The sequence below is a fragment of the Cryptotermes secundus genome, unplaced genomic scaffold (assembly GCF_002891405.2).
Source record: "Cryptotermes secundus unplaced genomic scaffold, Csec_1.0 scaffold603, whole genome shotgun sequence".
NCBI lineage: Eukaryota > Metazoa > Arthropoda > Insecta > Blattodea > Kalotermitidae > Cryptotermes > Cryptotermes secundus.
In genome coordinates, this window is record NW_019721770.1 from 375,476 (window position 1) to 394,627 (window position 19,152).

The following is a 19,152-nucleotide window of genomic DNA, read 5'->3' on the forward strand; positions in this document are numbered from 1 at the left end:
CACTCTGAAAAGCGTATCTGCAGTTTCTATTGTAAAAAGGTGTTTAACACCCTCTCCGTAAGTCTAAACGGATTCAATGGCTGTTGACAGAGCCATTTAAACCACAGACACACTAAGCGGCATCTATTTCTGGGATATTTCAAAATAATTTCAACAACTTATATCGGTTGTCCGATTATCTTTCGAAATTGCAGCAACTGTTCAGGTCATCTTACGTGTATGTGAAATGTAACTGCATTAGTAAACATCATTCGGACAACAAACAAAACAAAAAAAAACCCTCCGTGGTTTTAATCCGCAAGCGAACTATACCGACCGAGCGACCGCCGTTTGTCGGCGAAGTTAGTGCCAACTTTAGCAGATAGAGGGTGTCGCGTGGTCAGCGCAACGAATCGCCACGGCCGTTAAATTCGGTTTTCTAGACCGGAACCGCCATTTCCATGAAATAACTCCTCACGAGGCTGGGGGGACCCCGTTCCAGACCCACTACTACTCAGAATGTCAGGCAGCGCCGGGAATGGAACCCGGACCTCTGGATCTGCAGCCAGGAACTGTGACCACTAGATCACAGAAGCGGTACATTAGAACAACCTAAAAGGTAATTTTTTAAATTTAATTTTAACACGCTGATTCCAAACCTGGACACAAATATTTTCCATCCCATGGATCTATGTACTCGTACTTGAATTTTGAGCCAAAACAGCCTAACTATTAACTATTATATTTCTTATGTTCTTATAATTTCTGTCCCGCAAGTGAGAAAATAACTTGTAAATAATATTTTATACTTACTTATATAACAGCATCATTTCTAACCGAGTAACGGGAGATACGTACGTTCATATATCTTGCATACAAAATGATATATATTAGAAAAAAATGTATGTGCTACAATTTTTAATGTCATTTTTGGAACTAGTGTACCAGATTTTAAATAATTAATAGCTCAGGCGGTTAGTTGCTGGCTTCCCACCAAGGCGGCCCGGGTTCGAGACCGGGTCTGGTCAAGCGGGATTTGTGGTGGACAAAGTGGCTTTGGGGTAGGGTTTCTCCGAGTTCTTCGGTTTCCCCTGCCAATCTTCATTCCAGCAAATTCTCCATCATCATAATCACCTGGGGCAAATACAATAGGCCAATCAGCGGCCGCCGTGCCGAGTGGACCCAGCTGGACTACAGCCCGCACTAAGCGAATTAACAAAAATTAATTTAAAATCATCAAGTAATCATATTACAATTTAAGTCAAGTTTGTTTCTTGCTGTCGCGAAAACACTGCAGAGTATGCAAAGGTTCCAAACTTATCATACAAAATGGCGTGTTCATATCGCATTAAGTATACTCACAGTAGAAATGTTGTCATAGACTATAACTCTTCACAGAACAAGTTATTACACATGTTAAATATAACCTCACAACTGCAGTCTTTAATTTTTTTCTACGTTCTCATACACACAGTAAGCGAAAGTAACGTGAAAAAGTTGATCTTGAAATTTTTAAGGATTGACACTTCTTTTCAGCAGCCCTGAAAACGAAAATGTAGTTTTTGGAACGATGTCTCTGACTGCATGCATGCACCATGCTAGAGTCCGAACAGCTTCGCTAATATTCGGAACTAGTTGATCCATCGGGCCCTACGTGGGTATAATGCACACGTATGATTACACTGAAAAGTTACAGTGCTGATCTTCAAGATACAGGTATAAAGTAGCAGAACTGTAAGGAAATTAACTAATCAGTTACAATGAAAATCCTCGCCTTTTGCGAATTTTTGAAAATTTGTATTCTTTTTGGAAAACTGAAAGTTACATATCTCAGAAACTATAACTGATAGACATACAGAGCGAGCGTGGTCTTTTATTTTGTTTTTCTAATATCTATTACAAAATCAATACACTAGGACGAAAGGTTCCCAAGCAATAATCATAGAACTTTTTGTGGAGTTTTTAAAATTTTGAGGGGTTTTCATAACCTCCATACAGATCTTCTATCATCAAGCATAATTTGGCCGAAATACGAGGGTAAGTCAATAAGTAAGTTACAAATGGATATAGAACTAAAACAAATAAGAGTACTGATTTGAAAAATGCTTTTATTTCTCAACACAATCTCCCTGTACACCGAGGCACTTGTCCCATTGTTTCACAAGCCCCTGAAAACCAGCAAAAATTGTTTGGGCTGCTGTCGGAACCAGGCGGTGACTTCCCTTTCTACAGCTTCATCGTCGGGAAAATGTTCAGCCGAAAGATGATGTTTAAGAGGGCCGAGCAAATGGAAGTCGCATGACAGGTTAGTTTTTCACAAAGTCTGTGCACGATGGGTGCCGCGCATGCTGACCCCACAACACAAAATGCAAAGAATGGGTCTGGCATTACAGCATCTCAATCGCTACCACGATGAAGGACACGATATCCTAGCCCGAATTGTCACAGGTGATGAGTCTTGGATTCATCATTACCAGCCCGAGACAAAGCGTGCGTCAATGAAGTGGAAACATCCTGCGTCGCCTGCCCAAAAGAAAAGTTTAAGGTGACACCATCCTCCAGGAAAGTGATACTGTAGAAAGCTGTAGAAAGGGAAGTCACCGCCTGGTTCCGACAGCAGCCCAAAGAATTTTATGCTGCTGGTTTTCAGAGGCTTGTGAAACGATGGACAAGTGCCTCAATGTACAGGGAGATTATGTTGAGAAATAGAAGCATTTTTCAAATTAGTACTCTTATTTAAGTTGTATATCCACTTGTAACTTACTTACTGATTTACCTACGTATAATAGGTGCAACGGTGCTGAAGTGTACAACGAGCAAACAAACAAACTCTTTCTTATAGGCAGATACACAGATAAGATCATAAGTTTATCCATCATAAGTTGACGCCCGGGGAATAAGGGCGTTCTACTGCCAAAGTGAGGATCACAGTGGCGGCAAGGTCTAATGCATGAATTGTCTTCACCCGCTCGAACACTAGGATCGTGGGTTCGAATCCGACTCAAGGCATGGATGTCTGTCTGCGTTTATTGTTTGTGTTGTCCTTTGTACGGAGAGGTCTTGCGTCGAACTGATCCCCTGTCCAAGGAGCCCTATCGACTGTTTATGATTAAGAAACCGAAGTGAAACCATATTTTCTGAGAAGTAGTGGCTCTGGAACGGTGTAGACTCAGCCTCGTGACGATAATTAAGGAGCTACTTGAATGGAAAAGTAGCGGATCCGGTTTTTTAGAAAGCCGAGATCAAAGGCCGTGTGAATCCGTTACGCTGACCACGCGACACCCTCTATCCGAAAAAAATTTAGCACTAACTTCGCCGACAAGCGGCGGGCGCTCGGTAGGTATAGTTTGCTTGCGGTCTAAAAGCCACGGAGTTAATAATATGCTGCTGTAGATATTCGAAATACTGAACATAAGAAGTTTCTTTGTATAGGACAACTATCTGTATCACGTAAATAACACGTTCATTTCCATACATATTTCAGTGGTAAAGAACAAATAAGAATTCAATGTCAGAATTTTCGGGGACGCGATAGGAACATATCCGCTGGCGTACTCACCTCTTTGAGAACCGCGTCTTGTTTCTTGGTCGAGAGATTCAGATAGCGTTCCTGACTCAGACAAAACTTCGCCGTCTGTTTCTCGAACTTCTTCTTGCCTTCCTGTAATAAAACAATCTTGAAATTCATTCACTCAAATGCATAATGAACACAGTTCCGAGACTCAGAGTTAAATGTAAAGGGAGAAGTCATACGGCCTACGTATATAAAAACAGTTACTGAAGTTCCGGGACTATTCGTCTTTGTGTGCCATGTTTTTGCCACATTCGTACCATCTCATTAGGCTACATGCTCTATATACTACGTCTACTCCTGACTAGGCGACTTTACGGAACAAGGTTCTTTGTGTCCAACGAGACCTCCGGCACGGCGACTTTGGCTCCAATCGTATCTGCAAAGGGGCACGCGGGAGCGTAGTTGGTTGAGGCACTATGCTACAATCCGGAAGGTCGCGGGTTCGAATCCTGATGAAGTGGATTTCTTCAATTTACCTAATCCTTCCAGCCCTTGGCCCTTGCCCTTGGGTCGACTCAGCCTGTAACAGAAATGAATACCAGGTATCTTCCAGAGGGGTAAAGGGCGGCCATACCGTAAAGCTGACAACTTCACCGCCATCTGTGAGCTGAGTGCTTAAGAGAAAATGTGGGAGTCTCGACGTCTCGAAACCCTATGGGCCTCCATGGTCTCTTACAGGGATAAAGGTAAAGTTGTCCCTAATTAAGAACTAGGCCATGAAGACGCATGCGGGAATGGATGTATAGATCCACATTTTCTTGACCTCGGCACTAGTTGGTTAATGGTCAGCTTCAGGCCCCGGCCACTTTACCCCGGGAAAGAGCTCCCGGTATCCATTCTATAGGAGGTTGGGTGGACCCCAAAGCCGGTCTGGACGATTGGAGAAAATTCTTGACCCTACCGGGACTCGAATTCCGACCCCTCGGTCGCCCAGGCCGTAGCCAGTCGCTATACCGACTGCGGTAGCTTTACCTTTCTTTTTGCCTTTTATCGTATCTTCAAAATGCAGTCTAGTAACTTGCAAATGGCGACGCAACGATCTACGTCACTACCCGATAATGACACACTCTCGAAGATGTTTAGACACAGTACAAGAGAGTATTTTTCAACCATGGCCACTAATGCCTTCTTCAGACTTCAACTGAAAACCTTGATAAGAAAGCTCTAGACTTGGATTTCAGAGATAACCGGCTCGAAACTAGACTGAGTTCCGGACTCTTCCGACTTAAGGAAGTGATTTTCCTCAGTCACCGCTAGCAAAGTTCCGGCATTATACTCAAACCCCTTTAGACACAAACGCTCAACTGTGTCGATCAGTATACGAAGATGGAGAAAGGCGAAAATACAGACGACAAAAAGAAAAATTAAAACCATAAAAAAAAGTCGAGGAAGAGAAGGAAAAGAGATGCTGGAACAGCAGAAGAATGACGAGAAGATAAAGAAGACGACTTTTCCACGTGGCGGCTGAACGATTTGGGGGAAGCTTTTAAACGATTAAATTATACTTACCCGATATAGTATCGAAAATTGGCATCGTCGCCATGTTTGTAGTAGTTCACGCGCATAAAAATGTTGCGTAAAGAATTTTTAATACGTTCATCATTGATCTCCACACAAAACGGAATGTCTCTAAAAAACACACACAGACACAAACGGGTATATTACCCATTGGATAGGAGGTGGGTGGACCCCAAAGCCGGTCAGGACGACGTGAAGAAGAGAAAATTCTTGACCAGACCGGGACTCGAAATCCGACCACTTGGTCGTTCAGCCCGTAGCTAGTCGCTATACCGACCATGCCATCCCCGCTCCTCACCACTGGGCTTTAAATGGTTAAAATTCGTCGACTGGTTCAGAAGTTATCGGGTGGGGTAGACGGATACGATATCATACGCAACTTTGTCTTTATGTACGAATATAAAAACTAAAATAGTTACTGATAGGCAAGTGCAAACTGACCTTCACTCCACCGATGTGTTCTTTGCGAAAGTTCTCCAAGGGAAGAATGATCTGGTCGTATGCACGGTCAAGCTGCAGAAGAAACAAAATTATCTGTTAGAACAGAAAAATGATATCGAACAGTTGGCAGAACAAGTACCATGCTAGGTCGTGCTGGAGCAGTACATAATTCTGGAAGAACATACACATGTATTTTTTTTATTGCTAGTGGAGTGGGACTAAGTCCCTTGTACTGCGGCCACTTCTAGCCTATTGTACCAGCCCCAGATGATAGGTGAGGGTGATTGTGGAGCAATTGAAGGAATGAAGATTTGCAGAGGAAACCGAAGTGCTCGGAGAAAACCTGCCCCAGCGCCACTTTGTCCACCACAAATCCCACTTGACCAGATCCGGGATCGAACCCAGGCAGTGGCGGTGGGAAGCCAGCGACTAACTGCTTTAGCTATGGGAATGTTATAACTCTCATCTACGTCACCGGTACGGAGAAACGCTATTCAGACCTACACATAAAATATCCATCTGAGTAACAGTCACTAAACCACGCGAGCAAAATATGAAGTTCGTTTCTGAATATTTAAATTCTGAAATATAGACCAATACCCATTATTTACACACATTCTAGTTCTACTGAAATATTATTTACTGCACGCAACAGAGTTCTTGCTGAGAAGCTAACAGGTGCACAGATAATCAAGAAATTACCAACATTTTATGAACTACTAGTGTTCATTAACACGTTCACAAAACTCCGTCCATGGTTCCCACCCTGGGCAACATGAATCCAGTCCACATCCTACTACCATATTTCTTAAAGGTCTATTTTAACATTATCCTCCCATCTTCGCCTACATCTCCCAAGCGGTTCGGTCTTTCCTCCCAAAGTTTTCATGCTTTTTCTTCTCTCCCATGCGAGCTACCGAGCAGGTTCGCTTAAGGGGCAATGCTTCTGAAATATTCAAGAAGAGTAGGGATCGAATCTCTACAGTGTAACCGATTATTCTGATTAATATTATTCGTGGCTTTCTTACTACAAGCAAATTCCGGCATAGTCTTTCAACTACGCAACGACCGATTCCTTCCATGTCATTTGCAATTCATTATTCACTAACACCCCATCATCCGACGCCATATATTCTGAGTTACTAAGAGCGTCGTTAAATAAACCACAGCTGAATACACGAACCTGCTCTACAGTCAGCACAGAATACAGCTCTGGGGGACCGCTCGCTCCTCACCACACAATGAGTTACATAATTGCGGATATTGTTCAAGCAGACCCAAGGCTGCAATCATTGCAGTCTAGTGACAGACCGGAACTGCCCACTCCGACCTCACGGTCAACCAGTCATGCGTCCCGCAACCCCGAAAACTGAGTCACGGGTTCGAGGCCTGCAGAACATGAGTGGCGCTAATTGCCTATGGATAATATTAAGTGTAGATTCACAATTGAAGTCATATGAACCCTATGGGACGGTGTCCTTCTTGAAAACCTGACAGTCGCTCAACTGGTGAAGAAAGACCACACCTCTTATAGAACCCAAATATTAATTACTGCAGTCACAACAATACGTCACTGCTATCTATCCTGAGCCAAAGGAATTCACTATATATCCTCACATCTCAGTTAATTAACTATTCCTTCTTGAGAAGATGCCAGTCGCTGAGAGACTCGATAATTTCCTAACATTTTATTCAACCCGAAGGTTCATTACCGTGTTCACAAGATCCCTTCATTGGCCCCTATCCTGGTTCAGATGAATCCAATCCATACCATTCCACCCTATTTCTCTGAGATCCACCTTAATATTATTCCAGGCCGCGCCATTGCTCAAGCGGTTAGTCGCTAGATTCCCATCGTGCCGGCTCAGGTTCGATCCAGGGTCTGGTCAAGTGGGATCTGTGGTGGACAATGTGGCGCTGGGGCGGGGTTTCTCCGAATATTTCGGTTTCCCCTGCCAATCTTCATTCCACAAAATTCCCCATCATCATAATCACCCGGGGCAGGTACAATAGGCCAATCAGTGGGCGCCGTGCCGAGTGAACCCAGCTGGACTCCACTCCCCACTAAGCGAATTAAAAAAAAATATTATCCTCCCATTTACGTTTAGGTATTCCTAGTAGCCTCTTTCCCTCTGCCTTTCCCACCAAAACCACGTATGCATTGCTCTTCTCCCGATGTGTCTTACATGCCATGTCCATCTCGTCCCCTTTGATTGACTGACTGCTGTATTGTTGTTGGTCCTCGCCAGCCCAGTTATTCTTGATTCTGAGTCCCACGGGATCCATGACCTAATTTTACTCTCTGATGGCTTCAGAGTAACTGACTTCATCCTTCTTGATTTGATCAATCTACTTGTATTCGGCGAAGGCTTTAAGTTATCATGCACTAAATGTTATGCTGCATTCTAGGCCAAGTGTTCCCACGTGGTCTTTTCAATATTCCGACTAAAATTGTGTAAGGGCTTCGCCTGCTCATTACATTTTCCTTCATTTGATCATATAAATAATATTTGATGATGGCTACACATTACGATGGGGTACCCAAAAGAAACCGAACTAATTTTTTTGTGGGCAGAGCTTTTGTAGTACCGCGTTTTGCCGCTATGAGCGCATAGAGCTAACATTCCTGAGTCGATAAGCCGACTACCGTTGCTTCAGAAGGTAAGGACTAGTTTCGGCAGAGTTTATAGTGACAACTGTTTTGCGTGATCGTCGTTTTTGCAATGGCTGATTTTCGTGAACAGCGTGCGGCGGTGAAATTCTGCTCTTTGCTAGTGAAAAGTGGAACAGAAACTCTTGAAATGTTAAAAACGGCGTACAAGGACGATGCTATGGGGAAAACTAAAGTGTTTGAGTGGTTTTCCCGTTTCAAAAATGGTGAAATGTCAATTGATGACAAACCTCGTTCTGGTAGTCCTTCCACGGCCCGAACACATGAAAATGTTGAAAAAANAAAATGGTATGACCCCTGTTCCTCACCCTCCATACTCACCCGACCTTGCCCCGTGCTACTTTTTTTTGTTTCCTCGAATGAAAAGAGACATGAAAGGGAAAAACGACGGAGGCGCTGTCAAGCATCTCAAAAGATGAATTTAGACAATGTTTTGAAAAATGGAATAAAAGACTAGACAAGTGTATTAGTGTAAGTGGAGAGTACTTTGAAGGGGATTGAAGGTTTGTGCTTAAAATTTGAATAAATAAGTTAAAAAAAATAAGTTCGGTTTCTTTTGGGTAGCCCCTCGTATGCAGCTCATCCCGCAACTGCCTCCAGTATCCTATTGGTTCCCCCTCTTATGTCCAAGTTTCCTCCTCAGCACCCTGTTCTCAAACACTCTCAATATACTGCAGCATGCAGAGATCCGTTGCTTGGTAACGACCGCGAAACAAACAACGAAACAACGCTCGCTGCTAGGAAATATTCTTAATAATAAGCAAATACATGCAGCCGTTACTGAGTAACACCTTCACAAACAAACATGTTCCGACGGCAACGAAACCACCTGCACCAATACAGGAACTGTTGGAAATGGTGTTTCCTACGCGGTTCGTGCCGTGATGTTCTAAGTAGGGCAGGAGTATTAGCCAGCGGGCAATGACGTGAGCACAGAAGCTGAAGAATCTCCATTGTTAAGATCCGTTACCAGGAAACGACTAGTGAAAGCAGACTGTGAGAAGACTTTACGTGTGTGATTTGCAAAGTGTGTAGATCAGTGATAGCGTCATAATTACTTGTATTAACTAGTTGTATATAAATTTTCAACAAATGCAATTACCTATCCAGACCCCTATAGAGTCACCCTATGTCGCGATAATATATTCGTCCCTCACGAAAATAGAAGCTTCACTTCACTAAACTACTTATCAATTTTCACTTACATCCTTGATGCTCGGTACTGGAGAAACTGATGGTCCTCTTACACAGGACAACTTTCACATACGAATGACTTGAAACAAACCGCAAACGAAATGAGATCATTGCAACCTGTAGCAGCAGACAGTGTACCCGGAGGAAGTAAACTTGCCAGAGCTAAAGGAAAGTTTCCGTATAAGAATACTGAAGTGCTCGGGGCAACACCGGACCCGCAGACGCAAAGCAGGTGACCCATCAACACTGCGCTTTCTCCAATGTCAAGATCACATATTCTATGGCACCATCGAGATCTGATAACCTAATCTAGGATGTCTGTAGCCACTTGATAAAGAGACGTAAGCAAGTAGCATTATGCGGAGCGTAAATAAACGGAGGTTTCGACTTTTTGGACGCGGGACGCAGTCCTTCCAACATCACGTGTAATCCCGCGCTTCAGGATCATTGTCTTCTGGGTCTGTGGTTCGTTTTAAAACGCTGGCACTATCTAAAACGTATGGCATCAACATCTTCTAGGGGTATGTGAGCCGTGTCAGTTAATTAAATATTGGCCGCGCCATAGCTCAAGCGGTTAGTCGCTGGCTTCCCACCGCGGCGACCCGGGTTCGATCCCGGGGTCTGTTCAAGTGGCATTTGTGGTGGACAAAGTGGCGTTGGGGCAGGTTTTCTCCGTGTACTTCGGTTTCCCTTGCCAATCTTCATTCCACCAATTGCTCCACAATCACACTCACCTATCATCTGGGGCTGGTACAATAGGCCAGAAGTGGCCGCAGTACAAGGGACTTAGTCCCACCCCACTAGCAATAAAAAAATTATGAAAAATTACAGACGTTTCAGGAACCATTGCTGTGCTCATCGTTAGGGTACGACAGGGACAGAGATGGCCCCTGAAATGTCGGTAATTTTTAATCAAGAGACAAGGCTGATAGCCCGAAAGGATTTTATCAACTTCAGCAGGCGCGAAAGCTTCATATCTTACATCAACCTGTACGATGACTGATGAATGACGAATTGGAAAGGGTTTGGGCGAAGTGGTTGTGACGTAATCGAGGTGCAATCCAGGAATTTGTCTGGTGCGGCCGAGACAAACCACTAAAATAATCTGTCACGACAGTGTTTCGGCCAAGATTCGAAGTCTACAGCGTTACAGCTACACCAGTCTGTTGGGTAAATTATTTTTTGGAATGTGATGCCCTCTAGTCTGGCAGATCGTTACATAGTTTAGGTACTGCGTCCAATTTGCTTTCTGTGCGGCAGGAACTGGATTTCTAGATATTATTTAGATAAACTTCATGCTGGCATGCACTGTCTTCGCTCGCTCGGAAGTCGGGATCGTGGGTTCAAATCCCAATGAGGGCATGGATGTTTGTGTGCGTTTTTATGTTTGTGTACATGTAGAGGCCTTGCGACGAGCTGATCACTCGCCCTTCATCACGCTGGGTAACATCCAAAACAAAAGTGCTATGAGGAAGGGAAATTTTGTCACACAGTGTTGCAAGATATTGACCACATGAAACCAAAAACACACCCTATCATATTTCGAACTGGAAACGTAGGTTCAATCGACAATGCTTCTGTCTTGTATCCCGAGGACGCTAGGGCCACCGACTACCTTGAGGCCTTTAATGGTTTCCCTCAGTCACTCCACGCAAATTCTGGAATTGGTACCTCAAAATGGGCCATATCTGCTTAATTCTACATCACTTCCCGTTCAGTATTAATTAGCCAACCTACCATCCGACGCTAAACAGTCTGAACAGCGTCTTAAACGAACCACAAAAGAAAAATAAATTTCGTCTGATTTGATACGTATGCAAACTCCTTCTAAAGCCCCGTTTCAGTTAGTCATTTAACGATGCTATCAGTATCGAGACTAAGGGCCGGGCGGTAAGCTGTCCCTGTGTTTAACTAATTAAGCACTATGCCATGAAGACGTAAGGGGATCCACGAATTCTTGACCTCGGTACTACTTGGTGGTGAGCGGTCAGCTTCACGCACCGGTAACTTTACCCACTGGATAAGAGGCTGGATGGGCCACTGAACCGGTCTGGACGAGGTGGAGAGGAGAAAGATCTTGCCCGTATCGGGATTCGAATTCTGACCCCTCAGTCGTTCAGCCCGTAGCCAGTCGCTATACCGACTGCGCTATCCCAGCTCCTAAGCACCAGATGGAAAGATGACTAATGAATGTGGAGTAGCCGGTGGAATGATAATTGGAAGGGTAAACAAGCACTCGTAGAAAACAAGATCAGTGTCACTTCGTTCACAACAAATCCCACATGACCTGACCTGGGTTAAAACCCAGGCTGCTGTGGTACAGCGACAGTACCAGACACACAAGAGCCACGACGGAGTCCGAAAGATCACCTACAAGGCAACATGGGAATTCTCCATATACCACATGGTAATGTCTTGAAAATAGTCTCGCTACACACAACTTGCAACCCGACTAAGTGGGAGGTAACACATGCGAACATACAAGAGCTCATAACATCATACCCACCGAGGAAGGAACCAGACCAAAGCGGCCAGTATACCAGCGAAATAATTAAGATACATACATACATGTCAATCATAATTTCGACCATAATTTGGCTTTCAACTAGATGTACGGTAATTTAAATAATTATATCTAACACCAGCATAATTTTACTAAAAAGCAGATAATACGAAGAGTTCTATTACCAAGCATAATATTACATGCTATACAGTCATATTCAAAACATGGACCCATATTAAAAAACAAGTTCAGCACCTAAGCACAAACAATACACCTGATGATGAACCAATAAGGGACAAAACATATCATGTTTTAAGGTTGTAAGGTAAATATCTATATACGAATATTTTTACAAGAAACTGTGTCGACGGATGTAAATATACTCAATGCACATGACACACAATAGGGCGCAACAAAAAAACTCCGTTGCCTGTAGTCCGCAAGCGAACTAACTATACAGACCGAGAGACCGCCAATTGTCGACGAAGTTAGTGCCAACTTTAGGGGACAGTGAGTGTCACGTGGTCAGCGCAACGAATCCCCACGGCCGTTAATCTCGGTTTTCTAGACCGGAGCCGATATTTCCTTCAAATAGCTTCTCAATTATCCTCACGAGGCTGAGTGGACCCCGTTCCAGACCCACTACTTAGCGGCGGGAATCGAACCCTGGACCTCTGGATCTGTAGCCAGAACTCTGACCACTAGACCACAGAGGCGCACATAAAGAAACTGACTTGAACTATGGCACGGACAAATTACTGTTCTCTTCACACGTACTTTCTTATAGGTAAATCTCGCAGACTAGGTTTTCACACGTCTTCGTACAAGCTCTAACAAAACGAGTTGAAAAGATAGGAAAGTTTAAGCCAAGAATTCTTCATATTGGACGCTATTCCACTACGAGACAGACGATCTCATGTAAGACCTGTACTTTCCATCTCTAATTAACCTCCAATTAAGGCGATTCACAAATATGAATAGCACAAATTTTAAGATGAACGAATTAAGAAGATTATTTCCTAAAACGAAAGCCACGGCACCATTAGTACTACCCACTGAACTTCCCGGTCAAGTGGGTAGCGTTCCTGTTTCATGTTCAGGGGATCCCAGGTTCAAATCTCGGCCCAGAGGCCAGCGTCCCAGTCCCTCTAGGCAAATTAGGGCACGACCGCTTCCTTCAACATCCTTTCCAATTCATTATTCATTAAATCATCCCAACATCAACGCTATACGGTGTGATCTATTGCTTACTTGCTTACTTACTTACTTACTTACTTGCTTGCTCATGGAACTGAGCCCTTCTTGAGGAGCCGCCAATTCTGCAGCTACTCAAGAAATTCCCAGCATTTTATGGAACCCGAAGGTTCATTACGGTGTTCACAAGAGCCCTCCACTGGTCCCTATCCTGAGCCAGATCAATCCAATCCATTCCATCCCATCCTACCCTATCGCTCTAATCCATTTTAATACTGTCCACCCACCTACGCCTTGGTCTTCGTGATCTATTGCTAGCGTCGCTAAACCACAAACAAAGAATAAACAGGTACTAAATCCCCTACTAGTTATATCACGAGATTAATATCATCGACCCACTTGGCACAGAAAGGTAATTTTGTAGGGCGAACTGGGCAAGCAACTATAGAAACCAGACGACTTGGCAGGATGACTGAATAAACCCTAAAATGAGAATGAAATAAAGACAACAGAGATCAGTATGCCAGTCCGTAGCTCGCACTGGAACAGGTATGCATAGAATTGAAATGAGAAACGTGCATCGTTCGCTTCCCAATGCACCTTACTACTCACAATTCATTAGCCACGACCTGGAGACCTACAATGTCTTTATTAGAGCAGATCAGGCATACGAAGGCCTCAATTTATAATTCACCAGTAGATGCTAAACCTCCTCAGGGACAACAGCCTTATCGTGGAGAGGTGGCATGCGAGCCTCAATGACCCGGAGAGCTACGCTTACGAGGGCGTAAGCTCCTGGTAGCGCCATCCATGCCACACAGGCCAAAGGGTAAGGACCAGTCCCTAGTCCTCTAGGTTCGTGGTTGGGAGTGTGCTAAAGACACCATCCCGGAGCAATTTACTGTTACATAACCTCTAGAGCTTAGGGCGGAGAGCCATGGAGAGGGCCAAGAGCCACACAGGATTGTAGCGCCAACAAAGAAGAAGAAGCTAAAGAATTCTTGCGATGATGTATAACACTCGGAATTAGTGGGTTCTGGACTTTCTCTATCGTCCGGTATTCTAAAAAAAACACTAGTTCTCGGAAAATGTAATTGCTGCCGTCCTCAGGTGAGTGAGTGGGAGATACCGACTCTGTTGAGTCCGTTAGAAAGTGTTAACCTCAATCACCTGACAACGTAATTGATTGAATGTCAGTAATTGAGGTTAGTTCTTTCAAATGGGCACAACAGAGTAGCAAGTGTTTATTGTAAAAAAAATTCTAAACGTAAAATATACGATCCAATTATAGCCCACATATTTAAGCTAAAATATTTTATCTGGATAGCGAATATATAATAAAATACGAGTACAACCTCTTTATTAACCGTCACAACACAACAAATATCAAAGCCAATGCCCAGCTACGTGTCTGCTACATGTTTCGGCTATCAATAGCCATCATCAGGCAAATATACGGTCAAACATATATACACCACTTAACTGCAGTACTGTTAAACTGGATACAATACTATTAATCATATAAAACACTTGATGTAAAAAATATTAATCAGATTATATAAAACAGAAGTTATATTGTAAAACAAGAATAAAATCTTAATTGATGTTTTATAACATCGAATCAGTCGTTGGTTTATGTAATTTCGTACGTTCCCATGGAAAATTGGAATATTCTATATTTCCTTTTTGTATATAAGATTGTATAGGAGGCTCGTGATGTAGATATTAATATTAATTGTTTAGTCGGTGCCTCATCTTACAAAGTACTGTCCGTACTGTAGGGAATGTAAACAATAATGTAATAAAATATGCAATAATGTAATAAATGTAATGTAATGTAATAAAATACGCGGAAAAATAATTTTAGGCTATGCGATGTGATTTCTGTCTTTTAATTACAGAGCGTTCACAATAAGCGGAAACTTCGTAACGCTGCAGGTAGGTCGGCAAATTACTCGGCCTTACCCCTCGTACCTTCCGCTGGCTCTAGTCAACCAGTTCCGGAAGAGGTAAGCGTGAAGTAGTACTTACGTGCGCAGTTCAAAAGTTTACCAACAATTTATCTTTTTCTTTATAACAGTAATGTACACTATTGAGAGGAGAATATTTATCGTTGAAATATACGTATGAAAGATAACTTAATAAGAATTGCAGGAAAAGATTCATCCGCAATTTCCCTTATTCACCCATGTCTACAAAATCTTGCGTGTCCAAAATTATTATGAAGTGCCGGACCACAGAGTCTCACAGATGAGAAGCTACAAGACATCCTGGCTCGGTTAAAGATTAGCCCTCGGAACTATCTAAAGCGATTATCACAAGAGGCAGGTGTTTGCAGTCTCTGCTTCTAAGGCAACCAAATTAATGAAGTTTCGTCCTTAGAGAGGTGGACTTGTATATAAATTTAAACCTGTCAGTGCTCCACGAAGGATTCGATTTTGTAACTGGATGACCAAGAGTACCCACGATGAACTTGTGGATGCTCAGCTGCTGTTCATAACCGACGAAACATACTTTCACGTAGCCGGTTATGTATATTCCCAAAACACACGCATCTAGAGAGACGAAAATCCCCACACAGTTCATCAGATCCGCTACATGACAAAGTTTGGAGTGTGGTGTGCTGTAAGTGCTAGGCGAACCATCTGTACAGCGTTTTTCCACGAAACTGTGAACTCAGACCGATATGTTAAGAATATTGCAACCATTTTTCCAACAGCTGACTATAACGAAAGACAGTATGACAACTTTCCACAAGATAACGCTACTGCGCACAATGGAGGAAATTCAATGAGTGCACAAGAGGTGTCCGATGACAGGATCATTATTACAGGATTGTGGCCTCCAAGATCGCTGGAACTTAGTGTTTGTCACTTTTACTTGTGGAGGAACCTAAAAGTACGAGTAAAAGTGTACAGGAACATATGTACGATCTGAGGCTTTCACGGCAATGACTATGAAGAATGCCGTGTTCTACGATGTGGCGACGTGTAGATCTTGTGTGAAGAGACGTTTCGGAGGAACGTATCGCCTCCATCTACAGAGTAGAAAATCAGCGAGCGAGGAAACAGCGTGGGCATCTGGCTGCAGACTGAGTGATCAGTCGAAAACACCCAGCTATACAAGAACAGGAAGGGTGGGAGAGTGGGCTACATGGAAAATCAATAGAAAGGAGAGGGGAAGGGTCTGTGCAGATGGTCCAGCAAGTAGCAGGCAAGAGTCGGATTAGGATCGTGTCGGGAGAGAAGAGGCAGGACTACCGAGCGTGCATTGACCTGCGTAGACTTGTAGATGTGGCGTCATGTTCCGGGGGTTTCTTAAGGGAGCAGATGAGAGGCTTCCACGACTTCCTCAAACAAAAACCCACCTCTCTGTTCATACTGTTGGGATGGAGCTCAATCTCAAAGGCCTTCCTAACGATGCGATCCGTGTACTGTGTCTCGGCGGCGAGGATGGAGGTACTGTGAAACTGAATGGGGTGTCCCAAGTAGACACTGTGTTCAGCTAAGGCTGACTTGTCTGGATGTTCAAGACGGATGTACCGCTGATGCTCCTTCAACCTCGTGTCCACGGAACGGCCTGTCTGCCCAATATAGACCTTGCCGCACTCATAGAGGATTCCGTACACACCCGGTGTCCTTAGTCCCAGGTTATCTTTGACCGGTCGGAGGAAACTAGATACTTTAATGGGAAGCAGACCCATTGATTTGATGTTGTGTGGGACAGAACTCTGCTGATTCGATTGAATACAGTCCCAACATAGGGCAGGAAGGCGACTGATTCTGGAATATCGCCGGGCTGACTGATATTCCGAAGGTTGAGGTCTCTGTGGATCTGCTGGTCGTTGTAACCGTTCTCCCTGAAAATGTCCCTCAGGAACACCAAATCCGCATGTATGCTGTTTTGATAGCATTGAGCTCCAGCTCTGTGCACCAGTATGGAAAGTACAGCCTGCTTGTTGGATGGGCGGTGGAGGGACCCAGCGCACAGAACAAACCTCGAACTGCTGAAGCTCTCCTAAACGAGATGTCATGCGGTTGCTTCGATTTCGGCTGACGAATTTCAGAATGATTCGCAGGGATTCCTTCGAAGGACCGCCAGCAACCACTTTGAGCGTTTTATGTAATATCTGGTTTATTTTCTTCTCATTTTAGCTTTCGGCTCTCCAAGATACTTGGGCAGAAGATTTCAACCTACAGATTGGTGCGGAAGTGGTGGTCCTGAACACAACTTCGTGCATAACTTTTCTGGAACTGAGTAGAGTTAGCGGAAAGTACGAGGGATACGGATGAGTAACTAGCCGGCCTACTTGCGGCGATGGGAGGTTTCTCTTATTGTGATCTCCCTGTAGCTTTGCAATAACAGAACTGTAACTCTCGTAAATTAATATGGGAAGGGGACAATGAAATGTGCAAAAAAAGCAAAAACGTATAAGGAAAAATGAGGGCACTCCATTCCAGTAAACTTATCCACAATTGTGTTCATCACTTTTTGCCTTGAAGTTAAAACTGGTAGTTTTGTTTCATAGACAGCACGTCATTGTCTATACGCAGCACGGAGTTCCCAGTCAAGCGACCCACTTTTTGAAATGCTCAGGCATTCTGCACTAACAGAGACAACACGTTCAATTGGAAAACAAGCAGCAGTCCTTCACACATTATATCCCCTCACAAAGCTTGCGTCACGCTTGAGTGATTAATACGCCCGTTTCGTACTCGGAAAGACCGAGGTCTAAATGTCGGCCAAAGGCAGGCTATCACTGCTCGGATCCTTCGCGATTTTGTTCACTCCTTCTAGGCAAATACCAGGGTACTACCTTCCATTAGGACGCAACGACTTCCTTCCACATTATCTGCCACTAATATTCAACTAATCATCGTAACATTCGACGTTACATAATCTGAGCTACTGAAAGATTTCATAAATAAAGAAATATTTCCAATCTGGGCTAATACAGCAATGCACGATAGAACGTAGTTATCATAACCGACTTCTTTCTTAAGAAGAAATATATAAATCAATGTTTTGGAGGTGAGCCCCACTTCGAAGATATCGAATTTCCAAATCTCACGAACCATAATGTATACCAATTATAATTTAAATAAGTAACTTGATATAGGACAGCAATGGTGTACATCAGGGTCATTATGCATAATCCATGTATAAACTGAACATATTTATATTGTTTTTTTTTTGCTTTACATGTTTCGGCTATTTATGGTCATCATTAGGTAAATCATCGTTCATTCAGATTAAACTTTTTTCAGCTATTCTCCCCAAAATTGGCCGATGTTTATGTTTTGGGGGTTACGTCATATCCGTTATTTACAATATTAATGCCAGCTAAATTTCATATGCGGAAATAAAATATATTAAGGATATAATTAATTTTAATATTAAGAAAAAATAATACTAATTATTATTATCAAAGTTTTTCCTGCTGCAGTTTTCAGATGTTTTTTGTCACACCATCTGTGAGTCTTCATGTCAAAGAGTAATTCTGTATGTTAACATATTTGTTTCATATTAAAGTTTTGGTAACTGTTATTGCTGTTGGATCACAAAAGAATAAGGTCACCTCTTCTGTCATCGTGTGCTAGTTCTGATATATGTGCGATATTTTGAATGTATTCAATATCTCACGTAGTAAATCTTGTTATGAATGGTGTTGTGTCTTGGACGATCACTCGTAAACACAGAAAAACGTTGAGTGTGAATGCAACATGATGATGACCATAAATGACCGAAACGTTGTAAAAACACTATTAATTCATTCAATTTGTACATGAACTGTGCTCACGCAACCTATAACAAACTGATATAGGACAGTGTTGCCCAAGCTCTGTTGTCTAGGGGGCAATATCAGCTCCAATAAATAAATACTGGCCATTCCAACCTTCGAACGTGACCGATTTACTTATTACTTTAATATTATGTTGGATATCGCCCACTGGTTGAGATATAGCTGACATACACGATGTTTCAGAAGTCGGCTCTACCTTGTCTTCATGTGATTATCAAACTGAGGGAGTCACATCCGGAAGCCGGGATAGCTCAGTCGTATAGCCATCACACAAC

General features: G+C 43.1%; 1 protein-coding gene across 4 annotated transcripts in view; it reads right to left on the reverse strand.

Moving 5' to 3' along the window:
- The window catches only part of LOC111875748 (rho GTPase-activating protein 26), a 177,694-nt gene that overhangs the window by 61,512 nt on the left and 97,030 nt on the right, over positions 1–19,152 (reverse strand). For all 4 annotated transcript variants that reach the window (XM_023872244.2, XM_023872243.2, XM_023872242.2 and 1 more), the window contains 2 exons: positions 5,513–5,584; positions 3,539–3,640 (listed from right to left, as the gene is read on the reverse strand). In XM_023872244.2, the coding sequence (XP_023728012.1) occupies positions 3,539–3,640; positions 5,513–5,584 (174 nt within the window). The remainder of the gene's footprint in view (positions 1–3,538; positions 3,641–5,512; positions 5,585–19,152) is intronic.